The sequence below is a fragment of the Parasteatoda tepidariorum genome, chromosome 7 (genome assembly GCF_982258835.1).
Source record: "Parasteatoda tepidariorum strain Cologne lab strain chromosome 7, Ptep-v5.0, whole genome shotgun sequence".
Taxonomy (NCBI): Eukaryota; Metazoa; Arthropoda; class Arachnida; order Araneae; family Theridiidae; genus Parasteatoda; species Parasteatoda tepidariorum.
Window position 1 is genome coordinate 85,709,548 of NC_141761.1, and position 25,678 is coordinate 85,735,225.

At 28.3% G+C, this 25,678-nt stretch overlaps 2 protein-coding genes across 8 annotated transcripts in view; both read right to left on the reverse strand.

The window, feature by feature from the left end:
- The window catches only part of LOC107456323 (protein fantom), a 57,677-nt gene extending 44,248 nt beyond the window's left edge, over nt 1-13,429 (reverse strand). For 2 of the 4 annotated variants that reach the window (XM_087168188.1, XM_087168185.1), the window contains exons 1-8: nt 13,233-13,429; nt 11,123-11,214; nt 9,648-9,783; nt 7,638-7,702; nt 6,121-6,215; nt 3,664-3,744; nt 3,028-3,110; nt 512-586 (exon numbers count right to left, since the gene is read on the reverse strand). In XM_087168188.1, the coding sequence (XP_087024314.1) occupies nt 512-586; nt 3,028-3,110; nt 3,664-3,744; nt 6,121-6,215; nt 7,638-7,702; nt 9,648-9,783; nt 11,123-11,189 (602 nt within the window). In that variant the 5' untranslated portion in view covers nt 11,190-11,214; nt 13,233-13,429. Of the gene's footprint in view, nt 1-511; nt 587-3,027; nt 3,111-3,663; nt 3,745-6,120; nt 6,216-7,637; nt 7,703-9,647; nt 9,784-11,122; nt 11,215-12,985; nt 13,086-13,232 lie in introns of all 4 variants that reach the window. The other 2 variants (XM_087168186.1, XM_087168187.1) reach the window with 2 other exon arrangements.
- Nucleotides 13,430-17,539: 4,110 nt separating this feature from the next.
- Nucleotides 17,540-25,678, reverse strand: part of LOC107456327 (SEC14-like protein 2) — an 81,647-nt gene continuing 73,508 nt past the window's right edge. For all 4 annotated transcript variants that reach the window (XM_071183207.2, XM_071183206.2, XM_087168190.1 and 1 more), the window contains exons 10-13: nt 24,595-24,681; nt 23,478-23,584; nt 21,601-21,913; nt 17,540-17,759 (exon numbers count right to left, since the gene is read on the reverse strand). In XM_071183207.2, coding sequence (XP_071039308.2) covers nt 17,653-17,759; nt 21,601-21,913; nt 23,478-23,584; nt 24,595-24,681 — 614 coding nt within the window. In that variant the 3' untranslated portion in view covers nt 17,540-17,652. The remainder of the gene's footprint in view (nt 17,760-21,600; nt 21,914-23,477; nt 23,585-24,594; nt 24,682-25,678) is intronic.

Below are 25,678 nucleotides of genomic sequence, written 5' to 3' on the forward strand. Positions count from 1 at the left end.
TGTACTATGAAATATACAAGAGGGTTGAAATTAAAAAAGAATAAGAGCCCTTCTTTTTTAATATAATAAAATACTCTAAAAATTGTTTTAAAAGTGCAACATTATAACAAAACTATTATACTCTTTTTTTTAAACTCAGCAACACATTGCAAAGACACCCGGTGGCTAAGCGGTAGCGCTTCGCGCTGTCGTGCCACAGGTCCCTGGTTCAATCCTCGGGCCGGGCAAGGCTGACTCAGACTCTCATCCCTTCAGTGGGTCGATAAATGAGCACCAAGCAGGCTTGGGAACTAAACACTGGGGGTTCCATGTTCGGCTGACCCCCGGACCGGAACATCTGCTCCTGCATCCCAGAGCCCAAGGTCAAGAAAACTGAGATGGGCACAGTAGGCCTTGGCCCTCAAGGGCTGTCGCGCCGCTGAGTTTAGTTTTAACACATTGCAAAAATTAGAAGAAAAAAAATTTCAAAAAAAAATTAACTTGATTACAAATAGAAAGAAAATAATCATACAAATTCGATAATTCATTTCTGGCTTCTTCTAATAAATTCATTGCAAAAGGCGGTATCGGTGTTGAAGTTGGTTTTCTGTAAAAGAAATATATTATGAAGAAAAAACGTGTCATTAGATAAAATATATAAATATAAACATCACCAACTATTGTACAATAAATTACAACATTAAATTTTTTATTATTTCATTTAAAAACTGATTCACACATTCATCACTGGAACAGTTAGATAATGATGGGATATTTTCATAATTTAGAATTAATTAAAAAAATAATAAACTGCATACAATTTTTCTAAACTATTTGCATCCTTTTTTAAAAAATTACTTTTAATAATGTGTTCTTTTTCAGCAAGATACGATGAAAATTATCATGCTTGTTAGTACCACAGAAAGCATGTAACCTACGGCAAATATGTGTCAGAATTTTCTTTTTATTGTCACGAAAATGTTTGTACTAAAACCCTTTTTTCAATAAAGCAAAAATATTGCAGTTTCAAACCTTTCATCCTAAAAGAATTAAAAATTATTCTGTTAAACTTTTTTTTAAAAAAAAAAAGTATTGTCCCTGAGGTACGTAATGACGTTTTAGCTTACGTCACACAAACGATAGGATCCAATTGCATTGTCCATTACAATTTCACGACAAGGTGGATTTTAGCTGAGCATACAAGACTTTGGAAAAAGAAAAACTATAATTATCTAGATTTAAGATTATTTTCACCTTGAGACTAGCTTTATTAAAAGATTTTTTTCACGCTTAAAAACCCTAAACCAACCTGGAATCAAAGTTTTTATATAGAAGGTTGTTTTCCAAGGTTTTGGATTAAGGTAATGGAAGGTTTTGGAATTCGATAAGAGCAGATTGTCACAGATCTCGTTGTAAGGTTAGAAGGTTTACACGTAAACCGTATTATAAACCTTTTTAGGTTTACATTAAAAGGTAAATGTTGAGAGAAAATAAACATTATTTTGCTATCTGGGATGATGTTGATTCTTTTAAAATATTCTAAGCAAAGATACTTTTCATGTAACTTTACTATTATTAATTAAATTATTATTAAAAACTTTAATAATAGAAACAGAGAGAAGACCTATCACAACATTTTTTAAGTTAAAAGTAAAAAAAAATTAAAATCACATGTTAAATAAACTAATTTAAACATGTTAAAAATATAACAAAAAATAGCATTAGACAAAATATTTTAACAAAACAATTACACTATTGAAATAAGAAAGCATTTAACAGTTATGCTATAACATGCCACTGGTTAACGTGAATATTCTAATTCGGCAAATAGCCTTATAAACTAATAAAATTTTTAAAAAAAAGCATATAAAACAGCAACTTTTAGAAATATTTATTATTAAAAAAATACCACAACAATAACTATTGAAAAGGAAAATTTCAGCAATATTAAAAAAAATTACTACATAAAGGATGTAACAGTCAAACCTTGCTAAATCAACCCTGGTTTCACAAATTTTTCGCTAACATGAAAAAATTTTCTACTTCATGCTGAAAGAAAAACCCAGTTTCGAAAAATATACCTTGCTTACTTGAATTTATTCAATAAATATTAAAAAAAATCCAGGAAACAGAAAAAAAAACCCATTCAAAAATATGTTAGGAAAAAGCTGCATGAATTTAAAAATTAAGGTACGTTATGATTTTAAAGAGCATAACAAATACTAAATTTTTAGGGTAAAAAGTTATTTGTCAAAAGTCATCAGGTAGTTGCAAGACATATGCAGTGATCACTCATCTTTACTATCACTTTTTATTCTAAAGAGCTCTGGGAGGGGTGACAGTTAAGGAAGAAACAAACAGGTGATGGCTTAGAATTGATTAATCTAATGTTTGTTAAAAGGAAATCATCCTGGGTGGTTTTGATGAAAAATTTCTTATTTTCCTAACTGTTAGAAGGATAGATGAAAAAAACAACAACCAACAAGTAAATGCATGCCTGTGCCTCCTTGCATTCAAGCTATCCAGTACCACCCCTGCAAAAGTTAAAACTCACTCTATAATAACATTTTAAGAAGATGAAGTCTTCTGTGTGTCAATAGTGTGAAATGTCTAACAAAAGAAAATTGAATACTCTTATCATTGAAGTGAAGAAGCAAATTACCAAAGAAGTGGTTAAAGGCACAAGAAGCAAATAGAAATTGTAAAAGAGTTCAAGATTTTAAGCAGTAAATTTTTAACGATTCAAAAATGTAAAGCATTATTTGCAGTGCTCACTGTAAAAAAACTATGTAAGAAAAAGTCAAGCAAAAGTCACATATCTTTCTTCTACTTCTGATTTTTGATAATGTGGATTTTAGATATTTCAAATTTTTCTTCTCTCCCTTCATTTTTGAGATATTGATATTTGACTGTAATATTAAGCTTTGTCTTAAAATGATAATAACAACACACTTTAAAATCAATTACAAAAAAGTTACGCAGTTTTTTGTTAAAAAAATATGATAAAAAATAAAAATATTTGAAACAAAAATCAATAAAAATGCTTACTTAATTGCATTTTGCAGAATTTGATTTTTCCCTCGAACGCTCATGGAGGATATATAAGGAGAGGACATCGATTTGTAAACTCCCTGCAAAATAAATGATAATCATTATTTTATGCTAACAATTTTTAGAATATTCATAAGAGTGTTATTATGTTCACAGCATACAATAAAATAAAGAGCCAAGAATGAATTAAGAAGAGTTAAGAGTGGACAATGAATAAACCAAGCTACATAAAGATTATGAGTAGATAGATAATTTACATATTTAATATAATGAAATTTCATTGATAAAGGTTCTAAAATTTAAGACAATTACAAATTATACATATATTCTCAAACCCACTTTTTATAAAATCTTTTAAAACATTTTATTTTATTTTCTCACTGTCGTTGAACAGTTGACTCAATTTTTGAGTTTATGAATACCCATGTTCAACATCATAGCCTAATTTTAAAATTTTAATAATAAATAATTTTAAAATTGTTGTGCTTACACTACTTTTACAAAAATACAGAATAAACTGCAAAAATGAACTAAGAAATAATATAAAAAGATTATTACAAGATAAATTTATTCATAGTAGAATTTTACATAAGTTAAAATTTGAAAGATATAGATGTTAAAAAGTATACATACTGAATTAACTCTAGGAGGAACATGATTATATGGATTTGGTCGTCTATTTTGCAGGATTACTTGCTGTTTTGCAACTAGTGCCTAAAATAAAAATGGTTATATAGACAGTAAGTCCAGAGATTTTTTTCAAAAATAGATTTTTCAGCTGGACAAAGATTACAACATACATTGTTAAATAAAAAAATGATAAATAATCAATACTCAACCTCAATTTACTTACAAAAACGCTTTGTTATCAAGTAAGATCAGAGTACAAGTTGAACTTTCTTTTTCATGAATAAAAACACATTTAGAGTAGAATTAGAGTAGATATTTAGATAAAAAGTACACTTTTTAAAGTAAGAAATTATAATTAAAACACCTGCTATCTCTGTTATGTGTTTTTTAAAAACAATATTTATTATTATTCATAGTTTATTTCTCTTGTTGAAGTTAGTTTTCTTTAACTGATGTTGCCTTTTCAATGATAAATAACCTTTCCAGGTTTTTCAAGGAAATTTCAACCAAATTTCAGATTGCATTTTGCTTTACCTTATAATACTTTACTTAACCAATAATCAATTTTGTAAAGAAACAAAAATTCCTCAAGCGAAAGTTTAACATGCAGATTTCAGATTTCAAAATATGCAAGTATATAAATTATAGATAGAAACAATATTTTGCACATAAACATTTAAAAACTAAATGAAGCACAGTTCAATAATCAAGTAACATCAGTTATATACTCAGACATCATTTAAAAACTAACTTTAATTTATATAGAAAGCTTAATTTTTTTTAAAAAAAAAACTTAGTATTACTGAACTGCAAATATTGCTCCATAAAAGAACAATTTAAAACTAGAAAGTTAGGCTATGATTATATTTCCTAAATTAATGCATATTTTAATAATTAAAAAAAAAAAACACACACACACATTGTAGCAATTTTACAAGTAATAAAAGAATAGATGTTTGACTTTATTCACTTCGGGATTCGATGGTAACTTATTATTACTGTCCATTTAGAAATTGGTTATTTCCAAATTAATTGAAAGATTTTTGCAAGTTTTGACTACAAATTAAATCATTCTATGACATTTCCATGACTCCCTCTTCAAATCTTATTACTTGTATCACAATAAAAAAAAAATAAAAGGCATTAATATTTGCAATCATGGAACCTTATTGGTGGCCTTCTGTTGGAGTCAATTTTGAAATTGGTAATTTTCCAGGTTTATTGCAAGATTTTTCCAGATTTTGATCAAAACTTACATCATTTTCAGAATTTTTCTTTTAATATTTCCAGTTTTTTGTTGGAGTACTTGAGTTGATGGAAACACGATTATATTTAGTAATGAAGTTTAGTTAAGGTAGCACAATAAAGAAATAAATTTAGGAACTAGGAAAAATGTAACTAGAATGCAAGCTAAAAGAGTTTTTGAAAGATACAAGCATTCTATCTAGTTGCATTTCTTATGAAATGAATAATGGAAGTATATTTAATTTCATGTTCTTATCAATATAACTTACGTTTCTCTCTAATGAATTGAAAAATGTTAACATTATAGGTTTTTCTGACAGCCAAGGAGTTTTTACAGTCCATGACCGTGAGATCAATGTTAAGAGATTGAAAATAATTTTTCCATTTTGCTGGATTTTATATTACTTTAAATTACATTTTATGTTTATTTTAACATATGAATAATCCCTGAAAATTGCCATCAAAATATACCAAGTTTCTGTACAGAAAAAAATTATAAATTTTTTATAGATGATATAGAAATTTTAAAAATTCATACTATCTGCTCAAACCAGTTTAAGACAATAAAAGTTACTGTAAAAGTTAACGCCAGTACAAAACTGGGCCTACAGTAAAATTTTTTATTTTGTTTATTTATTACTTTTTTTTTTTGAAATTCAAAATATGAGAGTAAAAACGTAAGCATATTTTATCTAATTATATAGTAATGGTCCCTTTTAAGCTAATTACAAATTGAAAAGTAAGTAATGTATTAAAAACATGCTTGCATAAAGTAAGGAAATATAAATAAAGAATCTCAGAGTTCAAAAGAATATTCATTTTTTGCTGTCAATGCAGTAATACAAAATCTTAAGGACTGTAGGTAAATGTATCTCTTGTAAAAAAATTATAATAAATAATGCTAAAAAAAAATAGCAATTGTATCTTCTGAAACTGATTACATCAAATTTTTTTTAACAAAGTAAAACAAATATATTCTACGAGGTATTTCCATGTTCTATCTTAAAGCATGAGACTAGAGTATTTTTACAAATAATATTAATCTTTTTAAGTTAGTCTTTATATATATATATATATATATATATATATATATAAAATTGAAGATATATACAATTATTTTATTAACAGCTGATAACAGAAATCATGCATTGACGTTTTTATAAATTATACAACATTGTATATTAAATTGCATTATTTTCAAAAGAAAAAATATACCTTTTCTCTCCATTGATTATTAGATCTTTCCAACTGACGAACTTTATCTTGAAGGTCTTCAACCAATTCTTCTAATTCAAGATCTCGTTTGTGGCCTATTTTATAAAGCATGCTTTAGTTTTGAATTCAAGAATACTAAACATAAATGTTTAAATTAGAGCCCAATCACAAATTAAACATAAATTTTCTATTTTAAATAAACATTCTAAAAATGAGTAATTTGATGAAACAGTGTATTCACATAAGTATTTCTAAAATTATATTATTTGAAATTTAATGAAACCTAATTAGTTTTAAACTATATTTAAAAACTTTAAAAACTAATAACTAAAATTCAGCTATAAGGATTATTTTAATGTAGCACTAAAATCAAAAAAATATATTTTAAAGCAACAATTTAAAAATCTTAATTTAATTTTTATGATTACTAAATATCCTGCAATAATATTAAAAATTATTTTCAAAAAGAATTTTTTTCAAAGTAAAAAATACCATCAAATAAATATAAACTGTTTCTGAGAAATTAAATTTTAATTATTAATTTATTTAAAACCAGATAACATAAATAATTGCTGCTCTACTGCATAAATTTCCTTATCTAAAATTTTTTTAAATTTTATTAGTAATTGCAGATATGTGATTGCTGGAAAAAGAAATTATTAGAATTTTTTTTTTAATGTAGCTTTTTCTTTGGAATTTAATTTTTTAAAAACCTTTTTGTACAAGGAAGATAAATAGCAATTGTCATTTTTGTGCATACACAAAAGAAAATATGTTTAAAAAAACTACAAGTTCCCCTTCTCCTGCACTTTACAAGTCGTTATGGCTTAAAAATAATAAAAACTGAAATTTACCGCAATAACGGAAAAAAGATTAAAGATAAAACAAAAATGCATTTACAATGAAATCACATGAATTGGATACGCCAGGAAGGGGTTAGCTAACATATACTTACCAAGGCTCACATACCTATCGAGATTCAAAACATCGAGATTTGAAAAAATATGCGAAGATTAGTAGTAATTTCTACCTGATAATTCATTGAAAAAAATCATCACATCGAATAGTGAATACTCAGGTGCAAAATACGAGGTGCGATCATAATAACATCGAGATTTACAAAAATTATATAAAAATCAACAGCATTAACAGCAAAAATCTATCAAAACGAAGCCCAGATTTAGCAAACATTGAATGAGTAAAAAAGTGATGGCTGAAATTAGTGATTCAAATTCGTTTCATAATAATATTGTAATTTAAAAAACCATGTGGATATCAGCAGCAATAACTGTGAAAAAAATTATTGAAAAAAACAGTGGTATACTCGTGTAAAAAAGTGACAAACAGTGAATGAATTGAATTTTTCATGTCGCGATAATATTGTATGAACAATGTAATTCCTTTGATGCTGATAAATTCAATGAGCATTAGTTGCAGAAATTATTTAAAATTAATTTTTCTTAACTTCATTTTTTTCTGAAAAAAATATATTAGTAAAACAAACAAAATCAAAATACCTGGACTATTCATAGAGTCAATGCTTTTCTTTTCCCGTGTTAAACGGTTCAATTTAGTAGTCAATCTAGAAAGAAAAAATAAATAAATAAAAAGAAGATTTCTTTATAATATATACAGGGTATCTGCTACATTTTAGATTTTCAAATTCATGACTTTCCATGACTAATTCCAAGAACTTTTCATGACTTATTGAGGTTACTATTTTCTCCGACAAAAACAGAATAATAAATTTCAAAAATGTTCTAATAACATTCATTGAAATGATAGGTATAACCAAAACTGTTTTACTCTGCATCTTCATATTTATTGATTTTAAATTCAAAAAACAGAGTTGAGAAAGAGTTGAAGCAATAAAATAGCTGAAAAAATAATAGCTGAGCAAATAATTTTTTTTCCTGCAGAATTTTATTCTAAAGGTAATTTTCTTGTTCATCAGAAAGGAAAGAAATACTCCTGTTTTTTCTATTCTCATTTCAGAGTTAAAAAAATTTGCAAGTGACTAGCTTGCTTAAGCTAGAATTTTAAATTGATAAAATAAAAATAATAAATAAAAAATAATAATAATTCTGAAATCACAGAAGTTTAAAACATACTTCACTCTATAAATGATATTTTTTCTTTAATTTTTTGAAAGAACACCATAATTTCTAAAGAACATGATAAAAACATTTTATATTTTAATAAAATATGACTCTGAGTGGGGATTTTGTTACAAATTCAGATATTTGGAACACCATGATATTGGGGGGGGGGAGCAGAGGAATCCCATTCTAAAATAAAATTTTTCGACCTAACTCCATGACTTTTCATGATTTTTTTAAAAAAATAGTTAAAATCATGACAAATTTTGTTCAATACCGAAATTCATGACTTTCCATGATTTTTCCTGACTTTCCAGGTGTGCGGATACCCTGTATATACAGTCATACTAAATTAATACAAGGAAGAAAAAAATAAAATAACTAAAATTAGCAAAATAACTGGCCTATTATTAATTGAGTTAAAACTTTCTGAGTACACCTTAATGATTTAAATCAAATCAGCCACTTTAATCACTCAACTTGATTAAAAAGAATCATAGACTTAAACCAATAAGGCAAAAACAGTGATTAAAATTATTTGTCTTGCTTTTCAAGGAGTTTAAACAAGTGAAAACAAACAATTTAATTATCATTCTGAAGGAATAAAATGCTTTAATTTTTTCAACAAGCTTATATTATATAAGCTAATAAGCAAATAAAATGGTGCAAAATTGTTTTAAAAGCAATGCAAGTACAAGTGAAAATTTACAAAGGATGTGGATTAGATGCTTTTAGAATTTCTTGTATTTATATTTACAATCATATAAATAATTAAAAAAAATTTTTCTCCTTATCAGTACACGTAACAATGTCAATATTTTGGAGCTTAAAAATTTTGAATACTATAAATTAAGTAAAATATTTAATACATAACATTAATTAATATTTCTTACATGCAATTTATATAATCTTTATTGGTGCAAAAAAGTAATCTATTTTGTCAATGTTCAAAAATTATTATATATTTATATGAATTTACATCTAAATAAGTATAAATTTATGCTGCCTTTAAAACTCTAATTAAGACTTAATAGCTTTAAAAATCTTCAATATTTGATACATTTAACAAATTATTTAGAATGAAAAAAAAAGCAATTCAAACAAACAAAAAAAATCTTTCTTTTTCACCCAAGTTAAAAGATATCAAAGAAAACTTTGCTTGAAATAATTTTTTAAGGTAGAGCTTGGTAGTATAAAAAAAAAAAAAAAAAAAAAAAAAAAAAAGCTAACCATTGAAAAGTTAAGCATAAGTTACTGATATAACCAAATACTTAATGATTAAATTTTAAAACCAGAATGCAATGTTTTTCATTGATATGCTATAAAAAGTTTTAATGAAAATTATTAAGAACTTTTAAAAAGCTGTCTAATATGTATAAAAAAATTACGATTTAAAAACAATTCACAAAACAAAGATTAAAACATTACTTTTTTATATCTTCTTCCTGTTTTTTGGCAGCCTTCTTGAGTGCATAGTTTTCTTCTTTGCACTTATAAACTTGATCTTCTAAATCATTTTTTGATAAATGGGTGACAAATTTTTTATCAGGAGAGTGTTTATAATCTATAACACATAAATCAATATTACATACATTATAATAAATAGTTTAGATTTATAATATGAATACATCTATAATATATAATATTAAGAATATTTTAATTAATTTAGTGTTATCAGGGGTCTGTCTAGGTTTTTCTGAGAGGTACCTACCTATTTTGTGAAAATTTAGACATAATTTGAGAAAATTATAAATTATATTAAAAAATCAACACAAAAATATGGACAAAAAAGAAAAAAATTTAAGAAAAGGTTATTTTTTGAATATACCGTTTTTCCTAAAGTTGAATTTGTGAAGGTACCGCTAAATGGTAGTAAATTTGGCTTGGACAGACCCCTGGTTATGGTATTAAAAGAAATTGAAAAGATGTTATAAATAGAATAAATACATAGTATTTAACTTCATTTTAAGTTTAAATTGTATAACTATACATTTTATTGCATAAATATAATTGTATAACCATTTTATTACTATGTAATTGTATAATTGAAAATTTTATAACTATACATTTTTCTATTGTATAACTATACATTTTACTAATGTAACTATTAAGATGCTTTTTTTAAATAAGAGGTAAATAATGCCCTACAAATGCAAATTCTTGAAAGTAAACATTTTTGGTAAATTTTAAAGATGTTTAGATTCAAAATGCAAGATTAAAACAAATTAAACTAATTCAACAACATAGCTTAACATCTGTTGTTGTCTTATGAAAAGATATGAACACAAAAAGACATATCAGAGAATTTTATCAAACTCCCTTCAGTAGCCTAACTATAAAATAAAATTAGGAAAAGTTTAACTTAAATACCACACACTTTTTTAGTAAGAAACTTATAAAAGGAAATTTTTTATTGAGTTTACAATGCATTAAAAGTAAAATGCCAAATAGGTTAAATGCCATGCAAAATAGGTTAAAAAAAAGTTCTTTTTTCTTCATATTTATTAACAAATTAGCAAGATTGTAATATTCCGAGAATGAAAAGTTGATGTAGTATAAAGAGCAGCTTCAATAAATGAATACATATTCGTAAGATTTGAATGTAGGGAAATATTTCCATATCAATATCTATTCAAGCCTACTACAGTCGTGAAGGTGGAAAAAAGTTTCTTTTTTAATTTGCCTGAAAAAAAAGTTGTTGTTTGCCCGAGGGTGGCTGCGAATTATACTATTCCAGTTATTCCCTTGGGAGCTACTGCTTGAAATTATCAAAACTTCAATTATTTTGATGTAGATATCAATACCCAAAGCTATCTGAATGTGTAAAAAATAAATTCGTTTTTAATAAGAGACAGATAGAAATAAGGCAGTTGATTAAATGTATATTAGTAAAAGAAATTAACCTTGAGTTTGGGACAAATGTTTTACTTCTTTCGTAGGAATAATATCTCTGTCTGGATCATCAGCCATACTTTTCTAATGATACGTTATTATTCTGTAATGAAATGTTAAATAAATGATAATCCTCAAGTGAAATGTTTGCATAATAGTTAATATAAACAGCATTTACTTATAACTAGGGTTCACACCACCAATGAAAATTTAGTGGTCTAATAGGACCATCGAGGTATTCATTTAGTGGTCCAAAAACTTAATATGGCAGACAAACTTGAGGAAAAACTCACACTTTACACTTAGATTAGGGGCAGGTGGAGTAAAAAGGTTACATGGGGTAAAGTGGGTATATGTTAAAAAACATTTATTTTCTCCTTTTAAATTGAGATAATTTGCTTACCATTTTAAGAGACATTGACTGGGATTGCGGCAAGCATTTTTATTTCAGATTAAGAAACTGATAAAAAATTTATTGCTTTTAAACTCTCTGTTTACAATAAACTTAAACAGTATGTAAGTTTAAGCTGTTGATGAACTTTAAATTAATATCATTAAAAACAGGTAAAAACTATTAATTTTAATTCAAACTGCTAGAAAGAAATCTAAAGAGCAGAGTTACATAGAAATTAAAGAATAAATTTCCAAATTCTATTTATTATGAATTGTTTTCTGTGGTGGGGTAAAGAGGGTATATGGTTACGCTTAGCTAAATATTGCATGAAAAGGAATTTTTTTTTTACTTCTGTGTTAGCTGCAGTAAGTATGTAAAGATCTATATTTTATGGAATAGCTAAAAATAATTTACTTATTCGATCATAATCCTATATAGTAATTTTAACACTGAAACAAAAATTTCTTTCAAATTTTATTTTTTAAAGAGAAGAATGTTATGGGGGACATAACAATATAATAGACATTATTATACAATTAAAAAATTAACAAAATAGCATAATGAGTCAGCATATTTAAAGATATAGATGAGTTTTCACAAAAGTTTCTAGCATCAAATGGCAGTTCATGAAAGTGAAACAATTTCTTGATAACTAAATTGAATAAAATATAGATGTCAGTTATAAATAGTAAAAATACTTTAAATTACCACAATTGATATTAATTTTTACAGTTTTCTTGATTTCTCCTGAAATTGAATTATGTAATTGTATTAAATTTTGATGAATTGAACTAAAAAAAATATTTTTTTAATATTTCATTTTTTAAAATAATGATAAATTTTTTAAAGAAAATTTTTATTTCAATAACAATATTTACATACATTTGTTAGTGAATTATATAAGGGGATATATCCACTTTACCCCACTCTGGGGTTGAATGCATTTCTCGAAGAAAACAATCAAACAACATAGGTAAGTTATACATCAAATTTAATTTATATGAAATGAAAAATAACATGAACATAAAATGCATGAAAAGTTTTAGTTAAATAAATGTAATTGTAATTAAAAAAAGCTTGATTTTTTTACCCACTTTACCCTATTCGTTTCATTGTACACATCAAAAATTTATTGCCATCTATAGGACCCTAAAACTAATTAGGTCCATTGCCCCATAATGATTAAAGATTAGAATTTATTAAAATTAAGCGAAAAAAGGTACAATAATATTAATCAATAAATTCAACGGAGAAATTATAACGCAGAGATTAGATTAATAAATAAATGAGGAAAACAAAGAGAGTAAGAACTATCAAAATATTATATTAAATATTATATTAAAAATTATCTAAAAATTATAAAATTTTATATAAAGTCAATTCTAAAAGAGAAAAAAAAAATATCTTTGATGAACAATTATGTCAGTAAATGAATGCAAGCACATCACTACAGGTAAATTTGAAATAAAATTTTTTGTACCAGACACTTTCAGTAACTCCATTTGAATACCGCCGATTTGAATTCTAGGCAACGCGTAGAACAACAAAATTAGTACATTCTCTGTCTTAAACCGTTTACTCTGCAAGTATATTAAACTCTTGATTTACAACATTAAGAGAACAATAAAATGCAAATAACTTCAATGCAAGAATATGAATTCTTTCTTCTCAAAATTAAAATAGACTGTTATTTAAAGAAAACTTTTTATAAGAAAAACCCAATTTACCTTGCAAATCCATTAACCTCTTGTTTCACCCAATTAAGAGAACAATAAACTTTAAAAGAGATTTGATATAAGAATCTATATTTAATTCTAAAATCAAGTAAACAAATAAGACTGTTGCCAAACAATAAAGAATATTTTTTAAAAATGTTTTTGGAGAGATCATTATATGCCATTAATGATCCTTGTTCAATCTCACTGCTTGTTTTTGCATCTCTTTGGATACAAGGACTAATCTCACTGACGGAACTTTTTCTATCGAATGAGAATACACCAATCACGTACATGTTGGTATTTGATTATTTTTACACTTTATTTTTACACCATGATTCGAATGGAATTTTTTTCCCCAGATACATTTAGAATTTCTTTTTAATTAAAAAAATGTATTCATTAATATTATAATTTATTGTTATATAACATAATTTATTACTACGTATTATTATAATTTATTATGATATATAATTATATATTATTATAATTTATTATTTTATATTTTTATAATTATTAACAAAAAGCTGATTTGATAAATATCGATCCAAAGGTATTATCCTGATGTTTATTCAATGGAAAAAATAAATACAACAACAAGAAGAAAAAAAAAATTAAATGGATAATCAATTTGTTGTTGTTGTTGTTCATTTATGTCGCACTGGAGCTGCACAATGGGCTATTGGCGACAACTATTGGGCTATTGGCGTAATCAATTTGATTTAAGTTTATCGATATAATTTTCAGGAAAATATGTGTAGATTGTAAAAAAAGGAAATCATATTTCTGCGTTTTTTTCTTATTATTTTTTTAAATTTTTTTTTATTTTTATAAATAGCCTTAAAGCATTTTTAGATAAATATGGGCATTTTTAAAAAATATGAAGCACATATTTTTAAAATTAAACCAGTTTCAAGAGTTAGGTATCTATTAACAAATATGGGCATCGGTCTAACCGTGGAAAGTTTTCGTGTTTATCCTCTCTACATGACGTCCTTATTTTATCATGAATTTTTTTAAAAGAGTCATGTTTTCAAAAAATTCTTAAAAATTCGTAAAGTGTCCGTACTTTTGATAATTCCATATGTACACTGGAAATTGCGTGTTTTGGAAAAAATAAAACAATTTTAACAATATTCCTTAAGTATTTTTAGACAATTATAAGCATTTTTTGAGAATACGGCACTAATATTTTAAGATAAATTATTAGTTTTTATCAGTTCCATCGCGCTTTTCAAAGATTTAAAAAATTTCACCAATTGTCCGTTTCATTGTTTATTCAATATACGATGGGAATATATCTTGTTTTGCACAAATTAAAAGTATTTTAAAACTATTTTTTAAGCTATTTCTAGAGATCTGGCCATTTTTAGAGAATACGATGCGCATATTCCATCATGAAATAAGTTTTATAAGAATAGCGCTTTTCAAAAAGTTTTAAAAATTTTTTTATTACTCATCTTTATTATTTTTTCTATATGCACTGAAATATACAAACTGGTAATTTCTTGTTTTGAACAAAATAAACGTATTTTAAAACTATTTTTTAGCTATTTTTAGACAAATATAAGAATTTTCAAAAAAATAGGACGATAATATTTATTTATAAAAACAGTTTAAAAGAATCGTGCTTTTAAAAAGTTTTCAAAAAAAAAAAAAAAAAAAAAAAATGCAAATTGTCCGTATTTTCGATAATTTTTTAAGTTCATTGAAAATTGATTGTTCGAACAAAATAGAACTATTTTTATACTTTTCTTTAAGTTTCTGTAGAGAAATATGGGCATTTTCAAAAATAATATGCTTGTATTTTAACAAACCAGATTTAAAAAAGTGCCATTTAAAAAAATTCGCTAATTGCCAATTCTATTGTTTCTGAAATATACGCTGAAAATATAAACGCGGGAAATATCTTATTTTGGACAAACTAATAGGATTTTAAAAATATTTTTAAATTATTTTTAGACAAATAGGGATATTTTCAGAAAATATGACGCATATTTTAATTTGAAATCAGTTTTAGAGGGATCGTGCTCCTCCAAAAATTTAAAAAAAAGAAAGAAAAAAAGTTGGCTCTGGGAATTGCGTGTATCGGTCAAATTAAATTGTAATTTTGAACACCATCTAGAAGACAAGGGAACTCCTGGATCAAGTATTGGGGCAAATTTTTGCTTTCGTGGAGGTAAATGCTCAATACTATTTTCAAAATATACTATATTTTTCAGAGAATATTAATCAGAAAATACTATGTTTTTTCATCGGCTTTGGGATAGTCAGTGTTTCAAAGTAAATCATAAGCAATTCAGTTTTATCCCTTATTTTTAAGATAACATCAATGACGCTTGCTGGCTTATAGTGTGAGAGCAGTTTTGAGACCAAGTAATACTGTTGATAATGTCTCAGTCCATTTGATGAAATTGTGAACTTTTATGACTACTTTTAACGTACGATGTTGGCGCTCTATCTTTGTATTTCACTGTGGATTGGAGGGAGTTGTCCTGTTTATTTTCACTCCATATAAATTTGTGAGTGATTTGAATACGAAATTAAGATCCAAATCGGTGATTACCCACCACCTCTAATTACATACCATACCACCATAATTACAATTTACTAGGGGACCACCTCTCCCCACATTGGTGACTTACGGACGTGATATGATCACGTCTATCTCGACAGTAACGCCCACTTTGATCTGGTAATGCCTACTTCTATGGATGGTTCGTTCACATTGAACAGTAGAGTTGCTACTTGTGACTGCAATATTACCCAAACCCACCTCCTCATGCTGTTGCTGCTCAGTCTCGTCTCGATCAGACACAACTTCAGCCTGCTGACACTCGACTGCTAAAGGCAACACAGGGGCGACTACGAACGTGAAGTTAATACACCTCTCACATTCAGCACTTAAAAAACAACAGCATCCGGTTACCTTAATTCAGCTCTCTCGGTCTTTCACAAGTGCAGCAACTAGTGGTATCCGTTCATCGAATTCTATCCCTGCTAAAATCCTGGTGGGGGAGTATTGTGGCGTAACTATCACTACGAAAATTAAACATCAATTTATTAGCATATAAGACGTGCTAACTTGATTCAATTAGGAGGTACCTTTTGATAGATGAAGGTTGGCATTGTCGATAACAGCTCCCCCTACAATTTTATAAGGTTACTCTATAAGGTTCTATTTGGTTACCATTTCAGCCCTTATGTCTGTAATTTGAATTAATTCAATCCAGCTTGTAACGCGATCAATACGTGTTAAACAATGACTGTTTCCGTCGGATGGTGGAAGCGGTCTAATGAGATCAATATGGACATCATTGAATCGTTCATCGGATAGATCATACTCTCCAAATTGTGATTTAGTGTGTTTAGACATTTTAAATTTTTTACACTACAAGTTTGTGCCCACGTTCGTAGATCGTGTCCTTATTCCAGGCCAAATGAATCTTGCTGTAACTTGTTTAATTGTAGATTGGAGAACAGCGTGAGATAAGTTATGTATTTGTTGGAAAATTGCAAATCTATATTGTTTATGTCATACCATGTTTGTAGATATGTCACACCATAAAGATTTACCGAAATGCAGAGGTTGTTGCTTAAATTTTAAGGATGCATCGGTTTTGATTCATCGGTATTGATTGGTTTAAGGATGTATCACGACCGGGTCATCAAATTGTGGGAATGTTCTTAGCTCAGCTATAAATGTACATTTTAATAACAAAGCAATTAAGTTAAGCAAATTTTGTTGTTTTGAAATATTGCATAAAACCGAAAGTAAAATATATTTTATGCAACAACGTTTATTAACGACTTTTCCTGTTTATTGTGTTGCCAACATAAAGATTTTAACACCTATGTCTTTATTTGAGTTAAAGGCAAAATTTTCCAAAAACGGTTTACTTCCAAACAATAATTTTTCAAATTTGCTGTTATTTCGATTTAAGAGAAACAGTTATACATTATTGATATTTCTTCTGATCAATTTTTGAAAGAAAAATAAAATTCCTATTTAAACTACTCTTTTTAGATTTTACATTTTAGTACACTGTTAGACTGTTTTTTATATTAAAGAAATACTAAATGTAATAATACTAAAAGAAATCGGGGTCTATCAGCGTTAAAGGGTTAATGCTAAACTACGTTTGTAGTTGTACTAGTACGTGTGTAGTACGCTATTTTATAATTTGTTAATTAATAAAAATTTTTGTGAAAATATATTTCGTTTATGTTTATTTTGCTATACGTTGGAAAAAAAATCCAATAAAAAATCCCAGTAGATTTTTTTTGACATTTTTATAAAGCTTAAAGAAAAAGTAAACTTGTAATGAAAATACTTTATTTTACAATTAAAAACGATAATGCATTAAAATACAAATATAAATATTAAATAATTGGTGGTAAACACAAAATTCGTCCTCATTTACGTGTTTGCTCAGCGTTCCAATTGGACTTCATGCTCTTTGGGGTTTACGACAGACACTTTGTAGTAAATTTCTTTCGATCTGATCCAGCTGTATGAATTGTCGAAAACCAAAGTGTCTAAAAGTAAATAAAGTGAATTATTGTAAAGTGAATTATTGTAAAGTGAATATAAACAAAAACCGGTTACAGACGCCTGCGAAGAGGTATTATATTCCCTTTTACTAGCATACACAAAGCAGAGCTTGTTAAAATTATAGAACCGACTGAATATCTTTCCTTGTTTCGAATATTACCTTACTTATTTAACCACACATGCGCATTCAAACGTAAATAGTTAAGAGGCAACCCCCACCCCTTCGCGCTGTGTGTTGTCATTTGTACTATTAATGCACCTACTAGACGATTTACAATCACATATCGATAGAAACGTATTCTTATTGGTTTTTACCTCATTGATTATTGATGGTTTTCCAGTGGACATATAAGTGAAGTGACGTCAACTTAGACATCAGCTTTACCTAAGGCTCCTATACTATCAGAGCTGACCTATCAAGCAATATTGGAGCTAAAAAGTTCACAAGTTAACGTTATGTTAGTATTGTGCTTATGTTAGCTCTTTGGTTGTTGTTGTTGTTAATTTACGTCGCACTAGAGCTGCACAATGGGCTATTGGCGACGGTCTGGGAAACATCCCGGAGGATGATCCGAAGACATGCCATCACAATTTTGATCCTCTGCGGAAGGGATGGCACCCCCGCTTCGGTAGCCCGACGACCTGCGCGCGAAGTCGAGCACTTTACGGTAGCACAGTTTAACGAGGACCAATACCGCACACCCTCGGTCCCTACGCACACTAATCCAAGTGGGTCACCCACCCGCACACTGACCGCAGCCAGTGATGCTTGACTTCGGTGATCTGATGAGAACCGTGTCTTGACGATCAGTCCACTGCGGCTCTTTGGAGCAAAAATAGATGATGAGTCGGCCTGTCTAATTCAGGGGCTCTAGCTTTACCTAGTGTTGCTTAGATAAAAGAAGTACTTATGTGAACAGTATGAACAGGAAATAAATACTTGTAGTATTGGCACATTTTGTTAATCATAACCCCAGAGTGTTACAAATGCCTCCTTTTTAGCCCGGGTATAAATTTTCCCACTGAAATGGCAGTAAGTACCTACTATACTGTTCGAATTAATTGGGACAAATGCAAAAAAAGTGATTTGTTGAAACTTTAGTTTTTAATCATTACACACCTTAAGTCACATTGATACATGTCTGTATTAATATGAAGTATGTCCTCCTTTAACAGCTATGACTTCAAGAACACGTTTTGGCATTGATTCCACTAATGTAGCGCACATGTTCTTGACTTCATCGTCGTGGAATCATACTTGAATAGCACTTTTTATCATTTGTTCTGCTGTCGTGCAATTCATCTTGGCTAAGCGATTCTTTAGAATATGCCACAGGTTCTCAATGGGATTTAGGTTTGGTGAATTACCAGGGCAATCAAGCACTTTTATTTTGTTTTCTCGCATAAAATTCTGGAACAGTTTGGAATTGTGATAAGGGGCCAAATCATGTTGAAATATGATTTGGATGGATATATATAATATAAAAGGTTCCGTCGAATGTTTCCATGAATGGAACAATCCTACTATGTAATATATCGATGTATTTGGCTGAATTCATCATGCCTTTTAGAGGCACTAAGCTTCCAGTGCTATTTGTTGTGAAGAAACCCCAAAACATTTGTTTAGAAGGATGTTTTACAGTCTGTTGGATATGATCTGGTCTCAGACTTTCGCCTTCAATCGTCTAACTACACTTGATTTGTATCCCTGCACAAACAAATATGTTTCATCACTGAAAGCCACTTTCTTCCAGTCATTTACAGTCCATTTTTGGTATTTTCTGGCCCATGCTAAACGTTTTTTCATCATTTTCTGAGTTAGAAATTGTTTTTTCCTTACGTCCAACTTCTAGAAGCCTTTTTCGTACAGTTGAAGTACTCACAACAATAAATCCCTTCGGATGTCTTCGCTCGTCTTTCTTGAATTAATTTTACTATTAGACTTTTATCAGTTCTTGGAGTAGTTTTCCGTCCACATTTTCCTTTTCTTTATGGAGAAAATGAGCCGGAATCTTGAAATGTTCTAAGAATTCTGGAAACACTAGATTTCCCTACACCAACTGCTGTAGTGATGTCTCTTACAGTAATAGAAGTGTGTTCATTGAGAGCGATAATTTTAGAGCGCTTCGTCGGACTAATATCCATCTTTTATAAGCACATAACTTGTGTTAGACTAAACTTAAAATTATAACCACCAGGTTCCACACTGAAATGCTCACAACTGAACTACAAATACACTAAAACCAGTCAGACGAGTAAATTATAGTGAAGGTTTATCCTTCACAGCAGCTCAAGGCAGATATAACTGGTTTGAAGCGGTTCGGGACATCACTGGCAATCCCATACTAACTCGAATTAAAAAATCTGGCTTGTCCCAATTAATTCGAACACTATAGTACCTCTAATTTTTATTGTTTTTGAAATACTAATTGTAAAGAGTTAATATTTAACAGTATCATGATTGCAACTCTCGAAAGTAATTACGTACAAAAGTAGTATTTTTTAAATCCATTTTGACGAACTAATACCACGACACCGCGAATTCTTTTTTTGTTATATTTAATCTTTTTGAATGCTAGTATAAAATTTCTGTTTTCCGGTGTTCTTCTTTTTTAACCGTGACTTCACATTATTTGATTAATCAAAAAACGTTAAAACAAACATAACTATGCGTATAGTATTATTCCATTCGGGAGAGTCGAAATTTATTACAATGCTAATTTTCCTTTTGAATTGGCATTTATTTCATAGGTTCGATTTTATTTTATCGATTTTTGTTAACCTTAATTGGATTTTTAATAGAGTAAGAGCAAAAATCTCGCTCCATTTTTTTTTTGCTTTTTACTTCATACATTCAGGAGAGTCATTATTTAATTCAATCGTAGCTGTTATTCATCTAGTGGTTAGAGAATCGGACTCCTGTCCGGAGTGACCGGTATTCGATCATTGACTCCGCTAAGACCCACCAAATGCATGCGATATGTTCTGAAAATCTGTGGAGTCAAAAGTCCTGTGATCTGCCACTGAGCAGAAACCTGGGTACAGGGATCTGAATATAACTTCCTTCTCTTTCAGATTTATGTTTTAATTGAGGAAGTGGAGTCACGAATGCGATCCTCTCTGCACAGTATCAAAATTGTGATGGTATGTCTTTGGATCATCCTCAAGGATTTTTCCCAGGTAGTTGCCAATAACCCATTGTGCAGCTTTAGTGTGATGTAAATAAAGTACCCATCTACCGACCATAGTTGTAATTCACGAAAACTATTACTAATGTAACTATTCTGCCGCATCTCTGCACAACAAATTCTTTTTTTTTTTTTTTTTTAGTATTTCTTCATTTTGCTGAAATTGCACTTAGTATATAGTTTTAAGATTTGGTTGCTTTTACAATTTTAATTCGTAAAGTTGAGATTTTTACACAATCATAATTGTAACTAGAGATCTGATACCAGTATAGCAACGCTCTCCAACTCCTGAAAATGATTGCGCTGTTTTTTTTCTTCGAGTTTCTTAGTAATCCAATCTTTCTTCGCACTTATTTGTTTTAGTCTAGCTTAGCATAAATTGCTGTAATCTTTAGAAAATTAAGTTTAAACTTGTGCAATATATAATTCGTAGTTCTAAATTTCTGTATTTGGAGACAAAGCAGTTTTAAACTCTTTATTATAATCCTTAAGAAGTCTTTTATTAATCCTTTTTCAAAGTCCTTAACTAAAAACTACCTTTTTGAGAGCTTATCTTGCGATTAACAAAAAAAATTTAGTTTTAGAAATTATTTGATTGCCATAAAAGTTTTTCTAGAGGATATTTTGAGATACTTACATGTACCTGGCATTTCACATTTATAAACACCAGTTTCAGAACAGAGTTCACACTCAAGTCTTATTATTGGCACCAGTTCTGTCACTTTTACGTCGTCTCCGCTTTTCTCCTTAAAGAAAAGTCCGAATGCGACATCTTTAGATTTCGCCTCGAACTCCCATTGGATTAAAGACCCTGGCACGACAATGTCTAAATCAATTTCGATGGTAGATGTTCGGGGAATCACAAGCTTTTTGCTACGAGGATCTCCACAGAGAGGATTCTTGGTGTTCTTCAAGTGATAACTTTCCGGAACGGGACCAGCAAAGTTAATCTGAGAGAAAAATAAGCAAATAAACAAAATAGAATAGAATTAGAAAAGTTAAAAATGTGTTTTTTCTTCGATGTAGAGTCCCTGTATCTAATGTAGTTAGAGAGTTATGACTGGCAGCTTCAAAATTATCAAATTTTATTAAGGAGAAGAATATGGAGTCGATGATGATGCTTCTCATAACATTTACTTTATTATTTTAACCTTATATTTTTACATTTTTTCTTAGAATATATATATATATATATATATATATATATATATATATATATATATATTTATTCCAATGGTATGAATTACAGACAACGAGCTTTGCTAACTTCAATAACGTATAACCACCGAAGATTACGACATGTAACATTAAATAAAAAAAATTAAATTATTTTAGCTATATTAATTGAAAAACTTAGTGGAAGAACCAGGTAGGTGACATTTTCAGAACGAAAAAAAAAGTTGTATCCGAATTATTTTATTACCAATTTATAAGAAGATGGGACTAATAATTCTTTGCTTTATTTTATTTACCACTGCCTGATTTGAAGTCAAAATCATGCAAGCATACTAAATATGTTAATATAAAAGTGAAAACAAAAACAGTTTTGTTACATAAAACATACTAATATTAACGCAACCACTTTATGTTATTTTCTCTAATTTATTAATTCCTCTAAAAATACCATTCACTTGGTTCTACCATCCTAAATTGTGTCGGTATATGCCTTTCAGTTTTGAGAGTGATTGCGTAATATTTCTCAGTACTGATTTATTGATTCTTTTCTTTTTTTTATTCATCCCGTGAGAAGAACGGGCATTCTGACAGTATTAGATAAAAATAATAAGAAGAAAAATTGATAAATAATCATTAAATGTAAATAATATTAAAGGAATAAAGAAATATTTTACATAAAAATACCCTTATAACTTTTATTAGGTAATTTTATGCCCATAACAATCAAAGAAATTTGGATCTTTTTTGCAATTAAATAACCATACCATTAAATTAATGTATGTAATTAATTAACCATTAATAAATGCTTGCCGTTAAATAACTATACCTTGCCAAATAAAAAGTCGCTAATACCAATGCGCAAATGGTTTAGCTGATAGGTTCCCAACGGTTGGGAACTTATGATTTAACAACTACATTCTTTTTCTTTGTTATATGGATCGAGAAGAGCCGAGATGGCTCAGGGGATAGACTGTTCGTCTTTCAATGAGGTAAACCAGGTTCGAATCCCAACAGTGCCGGCTGATATGAATTGCTGCATTGGGCTCGAATCAACCACAGTACGTAAAAATATTCTCAGTGGTAGACGCCCTTGCTGTCCGAGGGAGGTTATTCAGGTTTTCGTCTCTTTGTAACGCAATCGTGATTTAATTCCACCAAAAAATCCTCAACGAAAGCTAGTTTGTTTCAACGCTTGATTCTCTTATCTTCTGGGTTGGGTTCAAAATTGCAAGGTTAGGGAGCTGAACGTTGATAGTCGTTAACTCAGAATTAGTTCGTATGTTAAACTCCGGTTATAATTATAATATGATAGAAATATTTTAAAATGAAATTGCTTACTATTGACTTGCAAAGGGGATTTCCATCTGGATCTGTTTTCTTTCCTCCCAGAAAAGCCGGAATTTTATCAGCATCAATCAGCTTCAAAAGATGCTCCCTCCAACGATCTAATAAGAAAAAGGAAACCTTGAATTTATATACAATGGGTCAGTATATTATATATTAATTAAATTATTTTCACCATAAAAAACTCGAAAATTGCTTCGAATAAAGCAATCACTTCATAAACAGTTTTGTTAAATTGCTATTAAAATTTAGGCTATTTTAAATGTCTTTTAAGAACTATCACGGAATATTACCTATAAGGAAATCAAGTTTCCGTCAATGGTTACAAACAAGAGTTCGAATTTTTTTTGTTCATTAGCTGTTCGTGAAGTCAATGCAAAGATATTCTAATCAAAGAACACATATATTCAATAAGTCGGAGATCCATATTTTGAACTAATGATTCCTTATGACATATTAAAATTTTAAAAAGTTACCAGAATGATGAAAGCATTTTGACTAGATATATGAATCAATATTTAGATTTTTATTTAAAGTAACATTAAATATTTTGTCTAATTTTTATAATGTAGGACCAACCCGTGGGTGAGTAGCGAAAGTGTTAACTTTTTCACCTGGATTTTTTTTAAAAATTTTAATTGAACTCAACACATTATTTTTTGATCAGCTTCGTTTTCAATTTGAACTGACCATATAAATTCAAGACAAAGGTAACTTTTTCAGGGCAAATCCTTAAGCAACATGATTAAAAATTTATTTTTAAAGCAAAATGTATATCAATTTTCAGTGACACACATAAAAAAAATGCTTAGTGTTACATTTATCAACGTTTCGTTTTCAATTTGAACTTCATTTATAAACTCAAGGCTAAGGTAATTCTTTCAGGTAAATCCTTAAGAAAAATGATTGAAACTTTACCTTTAAAGCAAAATGTATATCAATTTTCAGTGACACACATAAAAAAAGGCTTAGAATTACATTTATTAACAGGCAGATTTTTTTATGTCTTGTTGTTGTTGTATGGTGAAAGATTTATAATCGCATTCTTACCAAAGGCGAAAATGTGGGTATAAGTCTATTAATTATGGAAATTTATTTTTTGATAACTTACCTGCTCCGTATACATGTATTTTCTTCACAACGTTTGGTGCAAGAAATTTTTTCAGGATTGCAAAAGGAATTGTGAAGAGATTGGATGCTGAAAAAAAATTAAATATTTATAAACAGCATATTTGGTGTATTTAAAGACTCTGAGAAATTAAAATAACTAAATAAATTTCAAAACATCACAGATTCGGATAAAATATAGAGAGCTTAAAAGCATGATAATGTCGGGTTTAGTACCGATTGTTAACTTAAAATAATCTATTGTTGATAGTAAGCGAGTATTTTGTTTTTTATCCTTGGATTTTTATGAATTTTAATGTCTAAGGACCACTGGGGTAAACAGTAATAACTCTCATTTTAGTAGTTTATCAGAAAATAGATTTACATAAATAGATTTACATATATATATATATATATATATATATATATATATATATATATATATATATATATATATATATATATATATATATATATATATATATATATATATATATATATATATATATATATATATATATATATATATATATATATATATATATATATATATATATATATATATATATATATATATATATATATATATATATATATATATATATATATATATATATATATATATATATATATATATATATATATATATATATATATATATATATATATATACGAATATATATTTACTTTTCATATCGTTGAAAATTTACTACGCCTCTTACTTGACTTAGATTTATTATTTGTTCATATATTTTATTGTAACCGTGATAAATTTTTGTTTTGTGCTCCTGGTAACTTCAATGCATATCTAGCTTGTTTATGTTCTACATAGCTTCACGGCTGTCTTTGTGTTTAGTGAGAAATATATAGCGAAATAATTGACATCTTTTTGAAAGAATCACAGATTGCGTCACTTAGTAGAAATACAAATACGTTACTTGATAGAATTGTCACTTGACGGGCTTGGGTTACTCGAAATAGAATGCAAAGAACTGTTTCTAACGTAAAAAAACGCCATGTTTCAACAACTAATCAGGATAGAGATACCCGCATTACGCCACTTGCAGGCATCCCATTGTTGAAAATTA